The sequence below is a fragment of the Doryrhamphus excisus genome, linkage group LG1 (assembly GCF_037039965.1).
Source record: "Doryrhamphus excisus strain RoL-2023G ecotype Guam linkage group LG1, RoL_Dexc_Guam_v1.1, whole genome shotgun sequence".
Classification (NCBI taxonomy): Eukaryota; Metazoa; Chordata; class Actinopteri; order Syngnathiformes; family Syngnathidae; genus Doryrhamphus; species Doryrhamphus excisus.
Window position 1 is genome coordinate 21,366,407 of NC_136357.1, and position 18,036 is coordinate 21,384,442.

Below are 18,036 nucleotides of genomic sequence, written 5' to 3' on the forward strand. Positions count from 1 at the left end.
AGTGTCTGCCCCCACTGTTAAACATAACCAAGATTAATTGAGCTCTATCAGCGTGGAAAAGGCGATAAAGACATTTCTAAAGCTGCGGGACTCTAGCAAGCCACGGCGTGAGCCATTATCCACCTACGGCGAAAACATGGAACAGTGGCGAACCTTCCCAAGAGTGGCCGGCCCCCGGAAAATGCATCCAGGAAAGTCACAAAAGACACCACGACCACAACAACAGGAGTCTGGGGCTGTTTTGCTCCTTCAGGACTCGAAGGACTTGCTGTCATCAATGGAAGCATGAATTCTGCTGTCTTGGAGGAGAATCTGTTGGTGACCTCAAGCTGGAACCAACTTGGGTTCTGCAGCAGGACAATGATCCAAAACTCACCAGCAAGTCCACCTCTGAATGGCTGAAGAAAAACCAAATGAAGACTAGTCAAAGTCCTGACCCGACTCCTTTTGAGATGCTGTGGTTGTTGCTGCTTAGGGGGGCCCAACCAGCTATCAGCTTTAGGGGGCAATCACTTTTTCACACAAGGCCATTCAGTTTTGGATTTATTTTCTCCCTTCAAAATAAAACTTTTCATTTAAAAACTGTTTAGTGTTCGGTTGTGTCGTCGTTGACTAATATTTTCATTTGTTTGATGATCTGAATCATTGAAGTTTGAAAAACGAGACAAAAATCAGAAAGGAGGCAAACACTTAGGGAGCTCATGCACACCCCCAGTGGCCGTGAGCAGTACTGCATAAGGGCCATAGCGAGGGACTAAAGCAACAGTACACGTCAATCGCGACACTACATACATACAGACAGAAGTGTGCAGCTGACTTAGCGACAGTGAAGCTAATGGAGCATTTTGAAGCGCTGATGGGGGACACAAAACCACGGGGGACAAAAATGAGGACTAAGGACATAAACGTGACTTTCCCTTGTCTTTGGCGACGTTCCTATTCGTAAAAAGGTAGTAGAATTTGTCAATATGCGCTAATGATGCTGCCTTGCCAATAACCTCTTCATCACTTTAACCTTGAAGACTTAAAAAAAAATATTTATATATATATAGACCCTCTGTTACGATGAAATATGGATTTTCCATTTGGGCGGGCAAATGGGTTTTAGATCTATCCGAGGACGTCTTCCTGTCTCATGGACAAAGACTTTGACACGAGCACATGGTGGAGGAAGCCACAGGTCATCACAGTCACGGTTAGCATAGCAGAGCTAGCGTGGGGGCACGATGAGCGAGCAGGTTTCACTTACAAGTGGCCTTGAGGGGAGCTAGAACAGTAGGGGGGGATCTTCTATGAGAAGCCGGACTACATCTTATCAGCTTCATCACAGCCATTGAAAACCTCGCTAAGATGGGCTAAGTCGGGGACGCTGGGCCTACTAGGGGTGGGGCTCTCGGGGTGGGGGCTGTCTGACAGGCAGGGGCGGTGGTATCGGGGCTCCACCTTCATTCTCTTGGCCTCGTTGCGGGACTTGTAGCAGAACTCGATGAGGGCCACCAGCATGGCCAGGCCCAGGCCCCCCACCAGGATGTAGAAGACCCCCGCCACGTTGCTCAGACTGAGGGCCTGTGACGATTTGTCCTGCGAGGATGGGCGAGAGGCACACCGGAAGTCGCAGTGAGCAACGGTTAGTGGCACGGTCCACATTTAGGTACACAACACACACACACACAAAGAAAGACACTTCTTCACACTCTAGCCTTTGTGTAGCCATGCTAGCAACAAACATCATACACCCAGAGGAAAGTCTAACGCCCCCCAACACTGCAAATATTTCTAACATAAACCTTTAAATAATAAAAAAAGCATATTTTCTTGTATTACAAGTGAAACCTAACCTTTCTACACTAGCATGGCAAGAACTTTGGCGACAGAGGCAAGGAAAACCTTCCAACAGAAAAGAAAAACTAAGAGGCATCACTTCATAATTAACCTTGCATGACATTAAAGCCCCCCCCCCAACATTAGTACAGTCAATACATACAGTTAATGGCAAACATCTATTTCCTGTGAGAAATGATGATTAATATTTCAACTGGTTATTGTTCTGATGTGGAGTTACCTTTTGGACGATATTTGATGTGCAAAAGTCATTTTGCTACATTTTAATTTGCCACCTTAACCCCAACTGAAACCCTAAAGCCATGAGAACACTTGCACACGTTTTGCCTCCGCATTGTGCTGCAATTCCCCTTGGCAACGCCTGTCCTTTATTTAGGGATTTATGGCAGGAAAACTGCTTTGGTTGTGTTTATGCATAAATGATGCACTTGGCACCCAATTCCTGGGGGGGTAGTTTCATCACTTTTGGCGTTATGATCACTTAACAAAAATTTAAAAGGACGAGGCTACTGAAGGGCTGCACGGCGGATGAGTGGTTAGTGCGCAGACCTCACAGCTAGGAGACCCGGGTTCAATCCGGGTGTGGAGTCTGTGTGGAGTTTCCCCGTGCATGCGTGGGTTTTCTCCGGGTACTCCGGTTTCCTCCCACATTCCAAAAACATGCTAGGTTAATTGGCCACTCCAAATTGTCCATAGGTATGAATGTGAGTGTGAATGGTTGTTTGTCTATATGTGCCCTGTGATTGGCTTGCCACCAGTCCAGGGTGTACCCCGCCTCTCGCCCGAAGACAGCTGGGATAGGCTCCAGCACCCCCACAACCCTCGTGAGGATAAGTGGTAGAAAATGAATGAATGAATGATGCTACTGAAACTAGCTGATAATTCCAAGAGGTGTGAAATGTTAACCCATTCATGTGAATGAGACACGCTTTGATATGCATGGCGAGTTCAAGGACAGCAGTTCATTAAGCGTAACATAACATAATCATAACATAACATAATCTCTTTGCGCACTGGTAGGCGACCCCACACCGTTTACACGTACTTCACACCAGTTTACCACCAATGTAGTCATTGGCAGGAATGCGTACCCCATTGAAACCCAAAACGTGGTTTGAAAACCTAGGTTGAAACCCCAGTTTGGAACCAGGGCCCTGCGCATTTAAAGGGGCTGGTTTGAACCCCCAGTTTGCAACCCCAAACCTGGTTTAAAAATATTGTCAAAAAATAAATCCTAGCCTGAAACCCTAATCCTGTTTTGTAACCCAAACCCTTAGTTTGTAACACAAGCTCTGGCTTGAAACCCCAGTTTGTAATTTAAACTTAGATTTGGAACTCTAGATTAAAACCCCAATTCTGGTTTGAATCCCTCGTCTGAAACCCTGACCCCGGTTTGGAACCCAAGCCCCAGTTTTTAAAACACTAAATCTGGTTTGACAACTTAGGTTGAAACCCCGGTTTGGAACCAGGGCCCTGCACATTTAAAGGGGCTTTTTTGAACCCCTAGTTTGCAACCCCAAACCTGGTTTAAAAATATTGTTAAATAATAAATCCTAGCCTGAAACCCTAATCCAAACCCTTGTAACCCAAACCCTTAGTTTGTAACACAAGCTCTGGTTTGAAACCCCAGTTTGTAATTTAAACTTAGATTTGGAACTCTAGTTTAAAACCCCAATTCTGGTTTGAATCCCTCGTCTGAAACCCTGACCCCGGTTTGTAACCCAAGCCCCAGTTTTTAAAACCCTAAATCTGATTTGAAACCCCAGTTTTACAACCCTAAGTCTGGTTTAAACCCCAACCCTAGGCGCTAAGACCATTTTGAAAACCTAAACCTAGTCCTTCTACCTCAATGTTTAGGGTCAAACTTTGAGTCCTGTTTTAAGAAGCACATTGGTCTTTGACACGACCTTGCATGTCGTTGACTTTGTCCTACCGATGACCTTGTCTGACCTTTACCAGCAGATTGCCTTGACGCCAACACTTGGCCTGCCTGTCATGCACTCTCATTCTTTTTTGAGTGACATCCATGCATGTGCAGTAAAGGTCCGAGCATGCCCTGGTGCCTTGCTAAGTGACAAGTTTGCTTCCTTCATCTGCTAGCGCTGTGCCATGCCTTCTTTCTGTCATGCCCCCAAAACAAAAACAGGCTTTGCCCTGACGCTCGTCTAAGTCTAGAAGAGACACAACAGTATTGTGTGCACAAAGACAAAAAAAACAAAACATGGTGGGCTCCCGGGCTGGTGGAGACTGACCTTACTTCCTGAGTCCTTGGGTCCACACTCCCCTTTATCGTACCACCATTTGTTTTTCAGTTTGTCTAAGACTCCCGCTTCGCTCAGTTTCAATACGGCAAGGTTTACAGGCGTTCTTCAAACCAAAGGGGTAAAGGGGGAGGGGTAGGAGGGGGAAATAACATAAATAACATCATAGGACATGTTATTTTATGTTATTCAATCATAAGAAGCCCCGATGAAAGGGGGCAAACCTCAAGTCGGCGCTGCTGCCAGGAAGGGGCCCCACTTGTGCTACATGTCTCTTTGCTCGCTGCTAATGCGCTAACGCTAACTGGGCCAAGGCGGCCGAGCTAACAGACGTGTACACGTGGGGCCCCGGCTGCATCGCTCATCTGGAACAGTCGCATACTGCCGGGACCTTTTTTTCTAACGACATTGCTTCCCACGTCAAATCCAATTCCGTTTCTTAGTCCCCATTCTTTGTTCGACCCGGCAGATGCGCCCGTTGGCCAGCAACAACAACATCATCATCATCATCATCATCAGTGTTGCTACCCGGGTGTAGCGACATAGCGGCTAACCTTCTCGCCACCGCCTCCGCTGCCACACTCTCCTTTGTCGTACCACCACTTGTTTTTCAATTTGTCCAAGAGGCCCTGCTCATTGAGTTTTAACACGGCCAGGTTAACGGCGCTTCTTGAAAACCATAAAGTGGGGGGGAAAAAGGGGTGAATAGGTTGTCCAATTGGAGAGCGGGAGAGGAAAGTTTAGAGTGAGAGAAAGAGAGAGGAGAGGGAGACAAGGGTGTAAAAAAGTGCATTAATTTCATTCTCGGAATTAAACACACACTGTACGCCAAATCACACCTTTTTTAAGCTCTTAAAGGGACGGCTTGCAACCGGCTCCTTTTTTTCCAACTAAAAAATATAAGAACGCCATCACTGGTGGTGATAGTGGGCATGATAGTGATAGTGGGCGTGATAGTGGGCATGTTACAAATACTGGCCTCAAATCTAAACGTCCTTATTTTTCAGAATTATGAAGCTAACTGGCTAATAATTTACATTCATGCTGTTTCAGGACTGGCTAAAATCTCAGGGGTGTCACGAAACACGGAATTGGGTCTACGAGAACGAGATCAGGAGAAAAGTACAATAAAAAAAATATATGACGATATACTGTATTTCCATCTACTAATTTGTACTACAGTACCTTGATTGCTCCCCACAAGGTTACGCTCTTCTTCCCTCTGTGTGTATGCTAGTGGCCCCGCCTCCACCCACCCAGACAAGGAGACTGCATGACTAATAAAAGGGCTCACTCCACTCATGCAGTTGTTCAATGGAACAAACGCACCAAGATGGAGGCAAGAGAGACGAGGAAAACAGACACGCATGAGACAGTTTTATTCTCAACCAATCTTTTAATCCTTTCATGTTTTCATCTCGCAAGATCTTGTGACGCCCACCCAAGTAACACCCGTAGCTAACGCTAATAACTAACCATAGTCAAATCGTAGCTGTCGTTAGCGGACAACAAACGAGTGTGTGTGTGTTACGTTAGCATAGCTTATGTATTCAAAGCAGAAGAGGCTGGAATATATATATAATATATATAATGTTTATATATTTCCATATGAATGTTGGTGTCCTTAACGGGACCAAATTTGGGTGCTTTTGTGTGTGCTTATGTGGTTATAAGTGATTGATTTATTTATGGTAATGGTTTAATTTCATTTGAACCTGCATCAGATTACAATTGAGTGCATCCCATAATCAGTTCCCAGTTCCACATGTCCAAAAGGAGTAGGAGTTTTTACTTTATTTTATACATTTTTCATTAATTTTAATAATTTTTTAAAATTAATTAATTGGATTTACTTTTTATTATTTTTATTATATTTTATTTTTTACGAGGTGTACTCGGTGATATGAGCATCCAATGCCATAATGGGTACCATAGTAAGTGTCAATATAGTGATATATATAGCACATCATGACTGGTTCAAGACTCTTCATCCTTGTATTTAGCAAACATCAACTGCTTGTATTGTTTCTTGAATTGGCTCATCGTTGTGCATTGTTTGATTTCCTTACTCAATCCATTCCATAGTTTGATTCCACATACTGAAATGCTATGGCTAGCATAACGTAGTCCTTGCATATACCGTATTTTCCGGACTATATGTCACACTTTTTTTCATAGGTTGGCTGTTCCTGCGACTTATACTCCAGAGCGACTTATAAATGAAAAAAGTGTTTATGTTACATAAGCTGAATAAGCATTGTGTTAGCATATCTTACACCTATTCAGCCTGTTCTCTATTCTCTACTCGCTCCCTCTGGCTTCATCTTCTTTGCTTTTTTATTGAATGTTGTCAGGAGCGACCCCGAACATGGTTAAAGCTGGGTAAATTTTCATATTGGATTATTATGACTTTTTCCCATATTGTACCTTTTTGTCCCGTGTTAGTTTTTAGAAAAATAAATCTTTAACATTTAGACTCGTTGCTACTAAAATGATATTATGTTTACTCGTGAGTTTATTAATTTTTTTTTTTTTCGCTAGACCACAACTTTGTTCTCTTAATAATTAATATTTTCACTTCATTCTCTTCAACGGCTTTTTCATTCGTTTTCAAACTATTTTCTTGTAAATTTTGGTTCTGGTAATTATGACTTTATTCCCATAACATTATCATAATAACATTGTTATTTTTTGACTTTATTCTTGTAAAATTACTACAGATTTTTGCTATTTTTGTTGTAAAAATATTCATAAATGTTCTTATTAAATAATATTTTTAGAATGTGCAATGGGCCAGTAAAAAAAAAAAATTATGTTCAAGCTTAAGTCAAACTTTTTACACGAAGTACCTACGTAAACATACTTGGTTGGTGTTGTCAGTTGGATTTCAGATTTTGCAGCGTAGGGCTAACACACACTAAACAATTTTAGCAACAAACGGCGACAAAGCCCTGTAATCCTGGTCTAATGCTGGCCTAATTTGATATACAATAATCCTTCTATAAAATATTCATACTATTTTATTTCTTGGGTGGGCAAAAAAAGAACCTGACATTTGAAGAAATTAGCCAAATGTATTTGACCTTTTTGTTGTACCAGCCTGCCTTCCATTAGATGGCGCTCTGATAAGTGAAAGCACATTACCGCCAACCACAGGCCTTGCTATTGTTTTGGGCCATTTTATTGTGCTTTGACGGTCTCTTTATATTTCGGTCATTCACCTGTGCTTTTATGTTATTACGGGATTTGCACAAGATGGCAATAGTGGCCTGTTGGGAGAATCGATGGTTTCACAGCTTTCCTTGGACAAGAATAGCGAGATTTGGCTCAGTGTGCGTTTTGATCCTGGACTTCAAACCCCATCATTTTGGACAAAACCCCCAAACAACAAGTCAGCGTTGGAAACACAAAGCGGTAATGATTGTGAAGTAGAAGCCCTGAACGACAACTGCTCTGGACGGGTTTTTTCAACTACCGATAAGGGGGACAAGTGACTGACAGAAGACGATAATCCCCCCTGAAATAACAAGATGGAGGCTTGGAAGAAGGGACTGGCGTCATCTGTCAGAGACTCTTGCCCAGCAGCTACTGCCGCTCCACTTGGAATTTACAGATGTTTGCGTGTGGCCACCTTGCCAAACGACACTTTGTTTTTTTTAGCAATTAGCTTCTGCTGCAACACAATGTGGAGTTTTCCACACGTTCCCGCAAGCAATCATCATGGAGGCTCCACATTTATCCTTTCCCTCCGGAGAGACCTGGCCGCCAGGCTGTGATCGATGACCGCCCACGGTCATAATGGGGCGTCATGGTGCCTGATCACGACTCTGCAGCTTACCTCCGAGGTCACCATTCAGATCAGGAAGGAGACAAAATCCAAACACAAAACTGCTTAGGGAATTCTCAAAAAACGAAAAGGTACTTTAAAGAAATGCTAGTTCCTTGTTGTCTGAAGTGCAGCATTAAAAGTTCCAATTTGTGGCCCGGTTCCACAGAATGAGTTCCGAAATGAGGTCCCTGGGTACATGGGTCTCTGGGTCCCTGGGTCCCTGGGTCTCTGGGTCCATAGTCACAGATGAAAGCATGAGAACTTTCAGTCAAAAATGTGTACGGGTTAATAAATGTCACATATCTCCAGAAGTTTGAGGTAAATCTTAAAAGGTTAAAAGGTGCAATTCCAGTTGACATTCATCTTTAGATTTTTTTCCTCTCTCATACAAGGCACAGCTGACGTGGGTCCCTGGGGCCCTGGGTCCCTGGGTCCATGAGTCCCTGGGTCCCTGGGTCCCTGGGTCCTTGGGTCCTTGGGTCCTTGGGTCCCTGGGTTCATGGGTCCCTGGGCCCATGAGTCTGTGGGTTCCTGGGTCCATGAGTCCATGGGTCCATGGATCCATGGGTCCATGGGTCCATGGGTCCCTGGGTCCCTGGGTCCCTGGGTCCCTGGGTCCCTGGGTCCCTGGGTCCATGGGTTCATGGGTCCCTGGGTACCTTGCAAGTGAAATGTAACCACGTGTTCCTTCATGGAAGGCATTTTTGAAGCACTTTGAATCATTATGGCCAGAACTTCTAGGACGTTGAGGGAGTCCACATCAGCGGCTGCAGGATGGGGTCTCTTCTTTTTGCAGATGATTTGGTCCTGCTGGCTTCATTGGGCTTCAACTCTAGCCGTGGTGAATATCAGCACCTCCAAGTCCGAGTCCATGGGTCCCCCCCGGAAATGGGTAGGGGAGACCCCTGGGTTGGGATCCTGAATGTGTTCCATGTGGGAAGTTCGTGCCGCACTGAAGAATCCCATACCGAATACATGTGCCGTTACACACCTGGCAAGGACAACGTGCCCACTAAACATCTGTAAATTCCACTCGGCAGCCGCAAAGTCAGGTCAGGGCTTCGCATTCACGTGGCGTCCAGCAGTCAAAAGAAAAGCTAATGCTAATGCTAATCCCTTCCAGGCATGCTCATTACCCTAAAATGAGATAAACCAGAGGCATGCCATGCAAAGACACTTTTACCTGAGCAGGATCATCTGTGGAGGAATCGATTGGAATAAAAAAAAGCAGCACTCATGCAACATACACAGATGTAGAAACATAACAAAAGACCCCGCCCACTCTGCACTGAGCAGGAAGTGGTGACATAGAGAGAAAGGCGGCACACCAGGGAAGGTGGAATACCATAACAACACGTAGCCCATATTGTTACACTATTCCACCCACCTTAACTGTGAACCCTTGGGTGTGGCTACGCCGTAGCCTTTGGAGTCCAGGTTGCCTCCGACTTTCATGGTGTCGCACGGCTTGCGCTGCTCCGTGTACTCGTTCATGGTGGACTCCAGCAGGAAGGCGTACTTGCCCTTGGACTTGCGTACACGCGCCACGCCCTCCGCCGTGGTCTTGGTGAAGACGGTGGGCTCGGCCGACTTCATGTAGCCCCACATCTTCTCATAGACGGCTATCTTGGAGCGCTGCGACAGGGGTCGTCCAGGAGGTTCAAAGGAGAGGAAATGCACAACCAATGGACACAAACACGGAGCTTTGGAGCTACAGCATACGTCTTTAACGCAAACGCAAACGCATACGTCAAATGCGTTTTATCTGACACGAGCCTGAGGCCCAGCAAGGAAACGTTGATTTGAAGATGCAAGAAATGCAGCAGATACATTTTAGCGGAGACTAAGGGCGGTGAGAAAACGGAGCGCTGCAGTGGAGACTGTGGAGTACAACGCCACACCACCGGTTTTAGCTAACATTAGCATGCATGTTTGTGTCATGTAGCCCGCAAAATCAGGGGTGTCAAAAGTGCGGCGTGGGGGACATTTGCGACCCGCAGCACATTCTAAACATGTAAAATTTGAACAATAGCAGCAGCGAAAATGGAAAAATCAGCATTCATTTTCCAAGAATAAAATAAAAATGTAATACTATAAATATAAAACAGAAATACAATATTTGATGATGCAATATGAGGAATTTTTTTTTAAATTTTAGTAGAACAAAGTTGAAATAATAAAGAAAGTACTTTTACTTTTTACTCTACTTTTTAAAGTCATAATCTTATGAAAAAGAAAGTTGGCAATAGCAAGTTGTGTCGTACTATGCCAGGTAAATATGTACTGCGTCAGGATGATAGGTGACGTCATGTGACGTGATGTGATGTCATGTTATTTTCCACTTTCAGACTTGCAAAACTCCATTTTTGATATTCAATCTTTGAGATATTTTTTTTTTGGGGGGGATACAAATAAAAGGCTTCTGCAAAAAAAAGGGTAAATCCGGACACAATTGCAGCGCGGCTGTGTGAAAAAACAGGGATTTATTACCAATCCCTGGGGAACACCTACTTACCCTGAAGAACTCCTTGGTGGAGCCAGAGTCCAAAGTTCCGTACGCAATGTCTGTCTGCTTGGCCAGGTCCTCGGCACTTTCGATGGGGGACACCATCCTCTCCACGGTGAGGAAGGCGGCCAGATTAGCCGTGTAGGACGAGATGATGATGAGGGTGAAGAACCACCACACGCCGCCAACGATGCGACCGGATAAGGACCTGGGAGAGGACCAATTCAACTGAGTGAGAATAAAGTGGAGGGGACGACAAATGAGCAAAACACGAGGACATGCGGTGAGCACTTTTTGTTGGGGATGAAAGCGCTGCAGGACCCCCAAGACGACTGCGGCGTCGCAGCGGCGGCGGCGGTACCGTGTTCTTCTCCGCTTTGCACGCTCGGGGGAGACACGCGGCAGGCTGCCGAGGAGCGGCGGCCGGCGCGTGAGGAGAATCTTAAAAAGCGTAAATGCTGCATTGAGGAGAACAAACAAGACCCCCCCCCCAACCCCCTCCTCCCTTGGTGCAAATCAAACAGAGGCGGATACAAAACCCTCAGGCCTGCGTGTCAGACGCAGCAAGCAGGGGAGAATGTGAGTAGAGGAAGACATCTGCAGCAGTCGGCCTTTTTTCTTTTGCCTCGACTGCTGCTTCCAATATCAGCATCAGCATGTGGAAGCACGGCTCTGAGTCGCTTTGTTTTGGGACGTTCGTCCCCTGATTGATTGATTCGTAGATTCAAAAGCTTTTTTAGGGCCCCACCAAATGTTTTTTACCTTTCATACTTACAGCAGAGTGAACAAGTGTTTGCGCCCTTCCTGATTTTTTATTTGTTTGCACGTTTTGTCACATACATGTTTTAGATCGTTTTGGATTGAGTAAGGAAATCAAACAATGCACAACGATGAGCCAATTCAAGAAACAATACAAGCAGTTGATGTTTGCTAAATACAAGGATGAAGAGTCTTGAACCAGTCATGATGTGCTATATGTATCACTATATTGACACTTACTATGGTACCCATTATGGCATTGGATGCTCATATCACCGAGTACTTCGGTATGTGACAAATGTATTTTTAATTAGAAAAATATAAAAAAAAAATAAAAATTAAAATAAAAATAAATACAAATAAAAACAAAAAAATATTAAATAATCTAAATAATTTAAATGATATTAAGGAAGCAGGAAGTGAACAAATGTAACAGTTAGTGATTGTAAAAGTACCAGATGGAGGGGTAGGATTTAATAAGCTTTGCTTCTTCCTACTCCTTTTGGACATGTGGAACTGTGAACTGATTATGGGATGCACTCAATTGTAATCTGATGCATCTTCAAATGAAATTAAACTATTACCATTAGCATTACCATTACCTTACCATTACATTACCATTACCATAGATCATCAAACCCAAATATTAAAAAATATTAGTCACTGACAATATGTTCTTATTATTAAGGGAGGAAATAACATCCTAGCCTTCATGTGAAGAAACGCTCAAATGTGACTCATGCCTCGTTCGCGTAAACCAGGGGTGGGCAAACTTCGGCCCGGGGGCCATATGCGGCTCACCAGGCGTTTGAATCCGGCCCGCCATTTGCCCTTTTTTTTTTTAGCTATACCTTCCCTGTACTATGACATTTTACTTGGCGTTATTGTATGTTTTTGTTATGCGTATTTGGAGCGGCCAGACCAGAGTGAAGGGCACAGAAATGAAAAAGAAAGAGAGAAAAAGAAAAAAAAATAAAAAAAAAAACGGGGTAACAGTAGCAACAACAATTCCCATAACAACAACAGTGACAAACAGGACTGCAACAGTTAAATGTCAATGATGGCTACAAAGGGTCACGATGGAGATGATATCACTGAAATGAAACAGAATGCCGTTTGCTTTCGGAGTATTTCAACTTTCAACCTACAAACTGGCAACATGACTTGCAAGTCGGATGTCTTATTCAGAAAAAAAACAAACTGTAAAACTCATCGTCATAGTTTGATGTGGTCTGATGTTTAAAGTGCTCCTGAAAAAAGGGACATGAGAACATATAGTATGTATACGGGTATGTATATATATATAGTATGACACTTTTACAGATAAAATGAGACAAATAATTCAATGCGGACTGTTGGAATTATAAGCGTAAGTTGTGAGTCCAAAAGTTTGCCCACCCCTGGTGTAAACACAAAAATGGACGGACAACAGCGCAGTGATACGACTGGGGAGAAAAATAACATTGTGAAGTCTTATTTTTTGGGGAGGCATTTTTGTGATGCAAATGAATTCCTTTTTTGTTGACATATTGCTCGGAAAAGCCAAACCCCCACCGACTAACCGAAACAACGCTCCTCGTCACTGAAATCCGACCACAACTCAGCTCACGGGACAAAGTGTGGATAAGTCACTATTGACGGGGATGTCATACAACTTCATGTCAAAACATTCCCAAATCAGGAGCAATTGTGACTTCCATATTTTTTTTGTATTTCCTCGGATTTGTGCTTCCTGCCAAAACCGTCTGTTTTCGTGCCTCCGGGCATGATTACTCACATGCCCAACTTCCTAACTATAAACCATATAAGCAAGTCCGGCACTCTGTGACATCACAAAGGGGCAGTTTTACCACGCCCTTTGAATCCGAGCGTTTCGAGCCATCCGAAACTTCTTTCAGAGCTCACTTCCAACTTCATTATCTGAAACTTTGGCATCACTTAACACGTGAATACAACATTCTAACGACATTTATAGGTCAGAATAGAGGAAAAAGCATCATAGGTCCTCTTTAAAAGCATAAACATTTTCATGCATTTTAATTCAACCACCCAGTTTCTACCACAAGGTGGGTGGCCAGAGCCAATGCCAGCCTTCCGGCTATTGAATCATGCGGGAGCCTACCCAGGTCATTGAGAGGTGAGGAAAAACACTTCCCTCCTATAATCAAACAGTCAACTAGCTAATTCTGCAGCACAAACCCTTTTGACCAATAAGATGGCATAAAGAAAGAAAAATACGACTATGCCTAGAGTTATTATACGGTAAAATTGTTGCTTAAAAATGCACACATTGAGTTGTACTGAGTGTTTAAAAATAGTACACGGCTCCCTTGGAAATACAATTACTAATATGTGGCTTTGGTGGCTCCCTTAGCCAAAAAGGTCCCGACCCCTGCTGTAGGGACACATATGTACTATTGCAGTAATCCCTCACCACTTTGTGTTTTTCTTTCACAGTTTCACTCTGGTGGTTTTTCACAAAAATATGATTTCATAAATCATACTGTATCGGGGTAAACACAGCCTATTATTAGCCAAGAAACATGCATATTTATGCAAATATTACGCATTTTTTTGCCTGAAGTCAGCATTTTCAAGCATGAAAATGGCTACATGAAGTAAAATACAAATACAAGGCATTCAAAAGACGCATTCCAAAGATCGTACGTCAAGGTGTCGGTAATGTTGGGTGGGACACACAAGCACCAGACTTGATCTCCGGACCAACAGGCTTTTATTGCAGCTTTGAGTGATCTCACAATAATCCCTAACATAAACTACTGTGGCAACTATAAGATGAAACTCAATTCGGAACCCCTGACATCACTTCCTGTCTGTGCACCACTCAACTCCGCAAGGGAACACATTTACAGCAACACGCAGGAGAACGAGTTGTAGGTTTAAGTGTATTATATTGGGTAATAGGAGTGTGATAAACACTGATAAAATAATATGAAAACAATGTTCCCTATTTAAAGATTCCTTGATAAGCAGGTCGCTGCAATGAATGGGAGATGACTGGAGATTTTGGTGCGTAGGAGGTTTTATTTTCCCTGAAGGCACCATTGCTCAGTTATCTTTTGGCGTGTTTTCTGTGAAGTGGCAGTGATGGGACTACTGAAAGACTTTGAGTGCTTGCTTTGGGTAGAATGTATTTATGTTAACCCTTTAGCGGCGATCTATGGCGCCGTGATCGATGCTGCTGTGTTTCCAACGTCACAGCCTCGGCCCGGTGAGGGGATGATATTGATCGCTCACTGGCTGTTCTATTTATTGGCTAATCAGGGTCGCTTGTATCTTTCTGTATATTAGCATCTGTATAATAGCAAGCTAATCTGGTGGCTGGGTGAGCGTGAACCTTTCATACGAGGGCCCGCACTCCATCTAAGGCTTTCAACCGTCTGATTGGCTTAAAGTTGCAGCAAGATAAATTGTCTTAGCTATTTAAAGACATTTCTCCAAAGCTACTCTTAAGTCTTGGCGATAATGCTGCTCTTATCTCCTTGGAAGCCCCCATGGATCTTCTACTGTAATTGAGCTTCTGGCTTGAAAAGAAGATTCCACCAAGCTCGCCGTCTCCCAGCTCAGCATCAGTGGAAAACACCACAAGATGGAGGATGACTGACCGCAAAAGTACACCACTTATTGAGGAACTAATGACTAAGGCACATACTTTTGGAGTAGTTATTCAGGTACTGATGAATAACTCATAAGGAACGTGTGAGTAGAGTAGTTACTGAGGACCTAATGAACCAATAAAGAACTAATAAATAGAGTAGTTACTGAGGAACTCATGAACCAATAAAGAACTAATGAATAGAGTGGTTACAGAGGAAATAATGAACCAATAAAGAACTAATGAATAGAGTAGTTACAGAGGAACTAATGAACTAATAAAGAATGTATGAATAGAGTAGTTACAGAAGACCCAATGAGAACTAATGAATAAAGTAGTTACAAAGGACCTAAGGCACATGTGTTTAGAGTGGTTACTGAGAACGGATGAACTAATAAAGAACTAACGAATAGAGTAGTTACTAATTATTTCAACATTTTTCCCACAATGCATTGCATGCAAGCAAAGCATTCATTGGTGCCTGCTGGGGTGCTGCTGTGACATCAGCCTCCCTCTGGGCTCCAGGTTCCAGGTTCCTCTGACTCTGGGATTTTATTGTGTACTCACGTATACCTTTTGAGTGTTAAGTTACTGTGTGATGAGTTTAGTGTTGTGTTGATTTTTTTTTCATTCCATTTTATGATGTGGTCATGTGCGGCTGACATATGTATACAAAACTGGAGAGGCTAACTAGTTAGCTTGTTAGCTATGCTAACTATGTCCCCACAGTGATACCGCAGCCTGTGAGCTATAAACCAGGAAAAATAGGATACTAAAGTGACTGTAGGGGTGCTATTAATGGTAAAACCCGGATTTAGAGGTCCTAAAGGTTTTCTATGCTCTAACCATGAAAATATTCTGTTTATTAAAATTGACTCTTACTTTGCAGAAATTAACTTATTGCAGTCGGGTCTGGAACCAGTTCACCGCCATAAACGAGGGGCGACTGTATCGGAGAAATGTTTCATTATAACGCTTTTATGGCACATCATAAACAATGAGAGAGGCAAGGTTGGCTACATCGTGGTCGTCTACTGCTATTACCGCTGTTGTAGACATTCAAACACACCACCTCCGGTTCTGTTTGGAGGGTTTGCCTTTTAGCTTGCTGTCACTTTACTAACCTGCTTTCATGACCTTGAAGGTTATTGTGATAATATAGAATCATTTATTACGTATCGAACCGATCATTTCCATTGATGTTTTTAATTACGCCCGAGAACATTTTTAATTGTTTTATTTCATAAACTCTATAAAAGAGGCGAGCAGCAGGAACAATGCAGCTTAACGGCATTTGATTGGGTAGATAATCCTGTCAAGTAGCGATTTGGAATGGAGATTAAAAACAAAACACTGTTTGAATCAGTCAGCCATTGATAACAAAACACCCTCATCTTTCTGTTTGGGCTGTATTCACTGTATTTGGGCTCATTTTAGGAAATTAGAAAAAAAAACACAACCTCTTTCGTGCTCCGAAGAAGCGTTAATGCCTTCTTACGCTCCCTCAAGTCCCTCCGTAATTATTAATTCACTGATTAATATCCTGCAGGCCTCTGATGGTAACGTCTCTGTGGAAACGGGCTAAAGAAGGGGAGCTTGAATAGAACAGAGACACAATAGACTTTTAATGGACTATAAATCCCACAGTGACCAGGACTTGGCCTTTCACATTCAGAGTCATGTCGAGGATCTTTGACTGGTCAGACCTTAAACACGGCAGAGTGCATCTGTCCATAGAAGATCTTTGAGCTGTGTTTTTGGCAGTACGGCGGTTAGCATCTTTAATCCCTTCCAGAAGATGCGACTCTAACTAAAACTGACGCCACCCAAATCCAATTTTTCCATCCATCCATCCATTTTCTATACCGCTTATCCTCATTAAGCGTTATCATTGCGTAGTCGTTATCATAAGCGTAGTCATTATCCTCACAGCTAGGAGACCAGGGTTCAATCCCACCCTCGGCCATCTCTGTGTGGAGTTTGCATGTCCTCCCCGTGCATGCGTGGGTTTTCTCCGGGTACTCCGGTTTCCTCCCACATTCCAAAAACATGCTAGGTTAATTGGCCACTCCAAATTATCCATAGGTATGAATGTGAGTGTGAATGGTTGTTTGTCTATATGTGCCCTGTGATTGGCTGGCCACCAGTCCAGGGTGTACCCTGCCTCTCGCCCCAAGACAGCTGGGATAGGCTCCAGCACCCCCGTATTTGTAAGTAAAAAATGAATGAATGATTGCATTGATTTCAAACAGAAATAAGAATACCTGTGAAGGCTTTGTGAAGACGTGTCAGGTCAGTTCATTAAAATAGCCGTGATCAATGGGACTCCCGTTATTCCCCGATCCAACGACGGTTAGCTTTTTTAACATCCAGCCGAAACGCCACGCAGCTGTTTTCTGTTTTTGCCTCCATCAGCGCTAAGTCGGTCCTGCGTCACACTATTTGATTCTTTTGTGGCGCGGCGAGAGGCTGTGATTGGATGGTTGTCTTGTTTCGCTTGAATGTGGCGAGGCAATCCTCCGTTTCCTGCTTTGAACAAACGCTAATTGGGCATGCTTTCATCGAGCACCTCCAGATGCCCAAAGATTTTCATTTGCATTTACTTATTTATTTGCTGTCGTAATTATAGACGAGAACTCGACAAGCCTCGAGACGGTGACACAGTATTTTGTATTTCTACTGCGAAAGTGTCCTGTGTGATACGAGCGAGCTGGCTGACGTTGGCGTTCAGGCGGATAATGGAGAGATGTGTTGCACCAGTTTGCGTGCCATGAATAAGTTAGAGTGCAGCATTCGCCCCCAGGTGTCACCCTGGGGGGCAGACAAGCACCTTCTCATTTATTTAGGCCCCCGACACCACTTTCACTGTACCGCCGGGCCGCCACGTCTCTTTCTTCTTCTACACGGAAGAAGAAGAAGACTTTAGTGCAAAAGAGTATTGTCATTTCATGCTGATATTAATAAGGTAGGGGTGTCTTTTTTGTTGTCGTTTTGGCAACTGATACCGTTTCAGCCGATGGTGACACAAATGACTTTAGTCGTGAGACGAGGATCTCCGCTATGCTAACTGCTGCCAACTAACCCAACATAAGCAACAACGGGGCTAACTCTTTTATCAGGCAGAATGAGATAAATGACTTATGTTGACAAGAATCTACTGTTTTTGTAACCCAGCAAAATCAAATAAATAGTAAATATGGTTGAGTTTGTTTCGATTACTTTT

General features: G+C 43.5%; 1 protein-coding gene across 4 annotated transcripts in view; it reads right to left on the bottom strand.

Annotated features, from left to right (window-relative positions):
* The window catches only part of LOC131132419 (glutamate receptor 4), a 145,100-nt gene that overhangs the window by 1,804 nt on the left and 125,260 nt on the right, over positions 1 to 18,036 (bottom strand). For 2 of the 4 annotated variants that reach the window (XM_058078024.2, XM_058078022.2), the window contains exons 12-15: positions 10,448 to 10,646; positions 9,320 to 9,567; positions 4,658 to 4,772; positions 1,444 to 1,581 (exon numbers count right to left, since the gene is read on the bottom strand). In XM_058078024.2, the coding sequence (XP_057934007.2) occupies positions 1,444 to 1,581; positions 4,658 to 4,772; positions 9,320 to 9,567; positions 10,448 to 10,646 (700 nt within the window). Of the gene's footprint in view, positions 1 to 1,443; positions 1,582 to 3,427; positions 4,210 to 4,657; positions 4,773 to 9,319; positions 9,568 to 10,447; positions 10,647 to 18,036 lie in introns of those variants that run through there. The other 2 variants (XM_058078026.2, XM_078791907.1) reach the window with 2 other exon arrangements.